The sequence below is a fragment of the Stylophora pistillata genome, chromosome 1, assembly GCF_964205215.1.
Source record: "Stylophora pistillata chromosome 1, jaStyPist1.2, whole genome shotgun sequence".
NCBI classification, from domain to species: Eukaryota; Metazoa; Cnidaria; class Anthozoa; order Scleractinia; family Pocilloporidae; genus Stylophora; species Stylophora pistillata.
In genome coordinates this window covers 53195415-53202346 of record NC_142519.1, presented here as the reverse complement: position 1 = coordinate 53202346, position 6932 = coordinate 53195415, and the positions used below count along the sequence as shown (strand labels likewise).

The window sequence follows — 6932 nt, the reverse complement described above, 5'->3', positions numbered from 1 at the left end:
ATCGGTTTCTCTCGCCTTGATGAAACCTGAAATAAGTGCCAACTTTCTTGACAAAAAGTGGATTGTTTTCCGGAAAATTTAACCATTGGGATTCAACAATCCAGAACAACCAGGCTCTAAACTGTTAAATAGAGTTCGTACTGCAAACGTTTATGGTGCAGACTTTCTCGTCTTCGTTTGGTGGGGAGATAGGGTTTGTGAAAAGGGACTGGGGGCTTTGGGGCGAGGATGTAGAGCTAGACCGGCGGTGTTTTATCGCTCGCCGTGTGTTGACTTTTTTTCTCCCCCGACTTTATATTTTTCATTCGCAAGTAGTGAAATTCTGCCCGAAACCACCTCAGTCCCTCCCATTACTCACCTGGATGTAACAGCAGTAAATAAAGATTTACCTTGGTTGGTACTTACAGTTCTTTGAGCCATGCAATCCTTCTCAAAACTAACAGGGGTAAGGTGAACGGATTATAGGACAAGTCCCTATCAACAAGAAATAATTCCATCAGGTAGTTAGATTTACATTGTTAAATAGTGCTGAGAACTTTACATGACCCTCACCGGGTGGAGAGGGCTAAAAAAGTTGCTGATTTAATTTTCACTTCAAAATAAATGGTAAGGATGGGCCTTAACGTTACAAAATATCAGTTAACTATGATTTCCTATCTCATCTGAGACAAATAACATTGCTCGATTAGCTTTGAAGGAAGGGTTTTCGATTAATATGAAGGACTCTCCAAACAAGTAGCCATGATAAAACTCTTTGGTAAAAGTATTACATAGAAAGATAATTTACGATTTCTCTAAATCGGTGAAAATTTTAACTTTTATGATTTTTCAGTTATCAAAAAAAAAAACAAAACTCTATGTCAGCGTTAAGGATGGTATGCCACTCATACTGATGTATCACAAACCAATCAGATTGTCTCATAAGGGTATGTATCACGTGCCAATCAGATTGCCGCATTTTTGGTGTATCACAAACCAGTCAGATTGTCGCATTAGAGTATGAATCAAGTCCCAAGCAGATCAGAGAACTGGGGTATGCTTGCACAAATTAGAATACTGTCCCTCATGCCAATCATGTAAGGAAATTAGGGTACCACAATAAGTTGCGAAGGAATCAACCCAACTTTGACACACGTCAAGATTAAAATTAACGAGAATCGTGAGCTCATCTAGCTAGTGTAATAGTTCATGTCCTTCGTGAGGACTTTTTTCGCTATGATTGGTCGGGATTAGAAAGGTCGTCTGGCCGAAATTTTCCTACCATTAGCAAGTTAAAACATGTTTTGTAAACCGGTCCTTTGCGTCAATGATATTCGATTGTTAATCTTGTTTTTGTCTCCTTGTTGCTCTTTTTGCAAAGGTTGAAAAGACCACTAAGCTATTTCGAATTTCTGCGTCGACTGCCTGAGTAAATATCCGTTTCTTTGCTTCTGAAAGTTCTCCATGAATTAAACGTTGTACTTCTGAGTGGTCCAAGGGAGTTCAATATTAAAGCAAAAGACCGCACTTTCTATTGATCGGTCCACTGGCGTAAAAACCAACGCGGAAAGAAAAAAGTCGTAATGGGGTTTACGTCAGCGGTGAAACTTTATGCCCTCTAACTTTTAAAACTTTCTCAGCCTTTGCTAGTCTTCAAAATTAAAGTGAAATGGTCAAGACGAACTAATTCTGAGAATCAGGTAGATTTTCTCGCCGGAATGCTGATTAAGGGTTACTGTCAACAAGATAGAGCGCACTGAAACATCGTCCCATGTTGCGCTTGTATAGAAGAAACCCTAATACATGTATACATAAACTTAGAGTAGCTAGCGAGCTAAAACATAATGATGATAATAACAACATTAATAATAATAATAATAATAATAATAATAATGGTGGCAAGTATTGCAGACGTGGTTTAAGTTTATCCGTTAAATTAAAGTCCGCGCCTATCGAAAGTAAGCCAAGTTCAGAGCGCCAAAGCCTATTGCGAGAAGTGATTAGGACACTTTGCTGTGTGTCGAGCAGTTTTGCTAGACTGTGAAGTGTCTCTGAATTGGAATTTTCAGCTACATTTAATTTTGTTGGATTTGTGAGTTGATTTATTATGGTAGAAGGACGACTATATCACCAGGCAAGCGGAAGGTTGCGGTGAAGTGAGCAGATGAACAGAGATTTGCTGGAGTGTTAAAAGATGGCCTTGGAATTGGTGAAGTCGGACAACCCACCACGGTTGGAAAGTGGAAGAAAGATGGGTTATATGCAAGCGATGCGAGCTCAGTCGATAGAGAAGGGATATGGTAATTTGGCTTTGACCAAACAGAACTTAAGGGATCAGGCCGCCAGACTCGAGAAGTTTGTCGGTAGTGTTGTAGATACGGTGCGTGCAGTGATCGTACGAGGCGAGCCAGCGCAAAGTAAACCGAGTTTATTGGAAGATTTGAATCATGATGATATCACTGCTGAGATACGAAATGCTAATTTGCTAGAAAACAGGACTAAAGTTAGCGAGCCGTGACGAGAAGAGCCTGTAAATAGGCCGTTTTACAGTTGTGTACTTAGCTGCCAAGCCTTTGATTCAGAGTGAGGCTAAAGGTGACCTTGTTGTGATAGAGACCAGTATCTAGTTAGCATTATAACAAACTGATTTACATTTGAAAAGCAGCAAAGTTTGTATCACAAGGTCACCTCTAGCCTCACTACTGTTCAAAGGCTTTGCAACCAAGCACACAGCTGTAAAAGGGACTATTTGCATACACAAGATCAGTCTGAAGAGATGATAAACACCTTGAATGATTTCCAATGGGAGCTGTTGGAACAATCGTCACTGTTACTCGCGTTAGTAAACACGCGTGAGGGTGAATATTCAAAGCGGACCATAGATACGTGCATGAAACAAAAGCCAACTGAAAGCGACTAAAAGTCCATCAATTATGTGATCACTGTGCTAATGGAGAGGGAAAAAGCGACACCTACGGAAAGTCCATTCATGTACATATAGCTTGCTAAATGTATTCTGTACTCTGTAGTAGCGGCATTTTTCGTGTTGAAAGGATGGAAAAAGAACCCAAAGGACAAAGCGACAAAGTAAATTCGGGGTAGCCGAGTGAGAACTAGAAAAGAACTTATATAGAGAGTGTTGGAGATGGGAGAAGAAGTACTTCTAAAGCAACAGCTGAGTTGGAGAGGCTAAAGAAAAACTGGAAGTTGAACAAAAAGGAAAAGAAAAACCGCGCTCTTTTGCAAAAAGAATGTGGTTTGTTGAGAGCATCATCCCTTGTGAGCCATATCGATAGCTAGGCAGAAATCAGTGCTTCAAAAACTAAAGGCTAGTTTTAGTAGAAGGTAAAGGTAAGAGAAACCCAAAGAACTAAACCGCAAGTTTACAGAAGAGTGCCTGGCCGCGTACATACAACTATCACGAAGATGGCAGCGGAAGATCCAGGCAATGCTCGACCAAAATACAAGAAGGAATGTGAAGACCAGGATAGAGTAAATAAGGGCGTGTTTAGTGACATTACTGAGGCCGAGGAGTTTTGGAGAACGTTTTGGGAAGAGAATGGGTCTGGAGATGAAATTGCTGAGTACCTTGAGGAAGTGGAGATTGCATTTAGTGAACGCGTGCCCCGTCTATCAGAAGAGGTTTGGGGCCCAACGAAAATGGAATCTTTTAAGATCATATTGAAAAATAAGAATTGGCATGCACCAGGCCCGGATAGGGTAGTAAACTATTGGTGGAAAAGCACATACTCACTACACGAAGGCATGGTATCTGCATTTAAAGCAGTTGCAGAAACCTCAACAACATACCCTGAATGGTTTACAGAGAGAAAGACCAGTCAGTTACCGAAGCTAGCCGAGTTCACAAGTGAAAATCAGCTCTCTATCACGTGCATCAGTACATCATACAATTGGTTCACCTCATGTGCCTTGGGTCCTATGGATGAACACGTGGACAAGGATGAACTAATGGAAAAGAGCCAGAGAGGAGAGAAAGCGGAATGTAGTGGAACTACTGATAATCTTATGATAGATCGTATGGTTACGTTGGACTGTCATGAAAACAAGCGTAACCTCAGTGTCGCATGGATAGATGTGCGCAAGGCATATGACTGTGTTGACCATGATTGGTTGAGGAAGATCATGTGGCTCCACAAGTTTCCGAAATGGATTTTTGAGGTTGTCAGTAAGCTGTGCGATAGCTGGAACACAAAGATTGCGGCACACACCGTGAAGGGAAACGAGCTGTCACCACCCATACGGTTCAACAGAGGCCTTCCACAGGGGGATGGGCTATGTCCGAGCCTAATAATTTGAACATATCAGCAAAGTTGAAATGGTAAATTGGCCACCGTTACGATTATAAAAGCTGACGTTTCGAGCGTTAGCCCTTCGCTCCGACGAAGGGCTAACGAAGGGCTATTGTATTGTAAGTACAGAGTCATGGCCACTAACCAGCTTGCATTGCCGGTGTTGTCATATCTTATGACATCTCGGCAATGGTGTGTAAAGCACAGTACAGGGGTTATAAGATCAACCGATACAACGGGATCATAGATGTGTTGGGAGGCTGGAGTGTGGACATGGAAAGATCCCTTAGGATGCTCCTAGGTTCTAGATGCAGAGAAATCTTAAGGCTAATGTAGGGAGCGGTCATTTCAAGTACGCTCCACATCGCCCGGATATTCAAGGCTGCTGTTTAACTGACCTCAAGATAGATTGTAAATAGTTAGCGAAATTGATGGTGACCAGTGGTCAGTCTTTCTAGCAAATGTTAATACGTAGTTTTTAAATAAGGTTTTTAAAGGAACACGAGCTATCTTAATTAGTGTTATTACTTTCCCACCATTTTTGCTCGTTGTATATTATAGAAAGTTCTAATCCTGGTGGGAACATAGGTTACGTTGTTACGCCCTATGTTTTTTTCTCTTTTTAGTAAGCTCAGCACTAGAAGTTCAGTACTGCGATAAAAATAATAATAATATTAAACACACAAAGTAGAGAAAAGAAAATATTAGTTACAAATTCTCAATCTTAAGTTTAAGTATGTCAAGCAAAAAAAGAATCCGCATGAAGGTAATATCCCGTATTTTGTTTTAAAGTCTGCAGAGAAACTAGTACGAAATATTAAAAGTCTGGCTGTGCATTCCACTGCTTAACTGAGAAGTAACAAAAGGAGTTAAGGCCAAAGGTAGTTTTATCAGGTTTACTGGGGGAAAGAATTTAGTTACCACGAAGATCATAGGAAGAGGACCGGAGTGAAAACATATTCTTCATATAAACAGGAAAATGAGCGAAAAACAAACTCTTATATTACAGTAAGAGGAAATTCTGAACGCGCTTTAAAAACTAGCACATATAGCGTGTAGAGTTTTGCAAGTAGCAAAAGTTCTGATAGGTTTTGTTTTGGTTCGGCACGTGCAAGTCTGATAAAACTGACGGCGTTTGTTTAACTGAACTACCAGCCTTCGCGTTACCGCGGACATCCAAAAAAGCTGGACAATATAATTCAGCAGATGGAAGGCCAGAAAAGATGTAAAGCTTTTTCAATATTCCTACTGGTTCCAGAGGAAATCGGTGTATTGTGAAGTTGGACAAAAGAAAATATTTCGACGAGTATTCTGACCAATTTTCGTCAAAATCCGACAAACTACAGACCTTTTTAATTCGTTTAAGTAGAGTTAACTCGCGTTAAAATAGACATCAAGGTTGCGGCTTCCAAAATTGACTTTAAGTTTTTGTCGAAAACCAAGATTGAAATGTCAAAGGTTCAAAAAGAGTAAGCGCCATTTATTATCTATTCATTTACTTTATTTTTTATCTTATTTTTACTTGTACCTTGTGGTCAGAAATATCCGGAAGTTAACTTGCGCGTTTCCTCTCTTTGGCGCTTTCTCACATTGTCATTTTTTACTTGCGCATGTTTCAGTGCGTTATAAATTTCGTAGGGGAAGGATTTTTGACAGCCTGTCACTGTCTAAGTAATCTTTGTTTCGATTTGTTGGATGTTTTTCGAAACCTGCGATGCTAGATATGGAAAAGAAACTAGATAATTTAGGGTTTGAAGTGATATTCAATCCGCCTGGGCACTGGGATTGCTTCTATACCTTGGCTGCAAAGGCTCTAGGAATTGAAACCCAGAGCATGAAGAACATGACTCTTATTTCTCAATGTTTTGGGAAATGTACAAATTCACTTCTTTTGTGCGGTACAATACAACTGTAAACGAAATATGCAAATCAAGATCTCAGACGAAAGTCCGGAGAAAACCGTCAAAACTTGCTGAAGACTTTCGGATTATTACACGGTCCTAAATACGCTACAATAAAAATGGTGGTTATTATTCTTTAATATAATCATTTATGTATCTTTTTTGTTTTTTTTTGTTTTTTTTTTGCGATGTACACTCGACTGTTTAGGTTCTATGGGTCTCTAGCGGTCCAAAGTCCTAGTCAAGAGATACGAAGATTCGTTTGCTTTTTTGCACCTTTTATTTCATGTGGCGAAGTGTTAGCTTTTCTTCCGGCCCATAACATTATTCTACTCATTTCATCTATCTTGGCCTATTCCGGGGTGTTAGCTTTGAAACGCTATTTATTTTATTTGTACTTTAGATTATTGCTTAACCGCCTATTGTCTATGCTTAGTTAATGTTTATCTACGTCACGGATTATTTTTGTCGATTACTGTAATTGGTGTGAAAATGTTACGCAATTAATGTCAGTCATTCGCTCATATTACGGGCTTGCGACAAAGAGAGAACCATGTTTTGATCGCTGTCAAGAGGTCGTGCGCTCCGCTACTCAGTGTAAAATTGTTTTGTCTACTCCGCTACCCGCGCTTTTCAAATACGCTAGGAGCTCTACCAAAGTAAGTTACCTATATTGTTTATGCTCGATTTAGTTTATCGTTTCCTTCGTTATTAGTTCAGTTGATTTCAAGAATAGGTCATT

General features: G+C 39.9%; 1 protein-coding gene across 1 annotated transcript; it reads left to right on the top strand.

The window, feature by feature from the left end:
• Nucleotides 1–3405: 3405 nt before the first annotated feature.
• On the top strand, nucleotides 3406–4296 carry LOC148743079 (uncharacterized). The gene has a single exon (XM_088749661.1). It carries the CDS (start codon nucleotides 3406–3408, stop codon nucleotides 4294–4296), a length of 891 nt encoding a protein of 296 aa, XP_088605787.1.
• Nucleotides 4297–6932: the final 2636 nt, after the last annotated feature.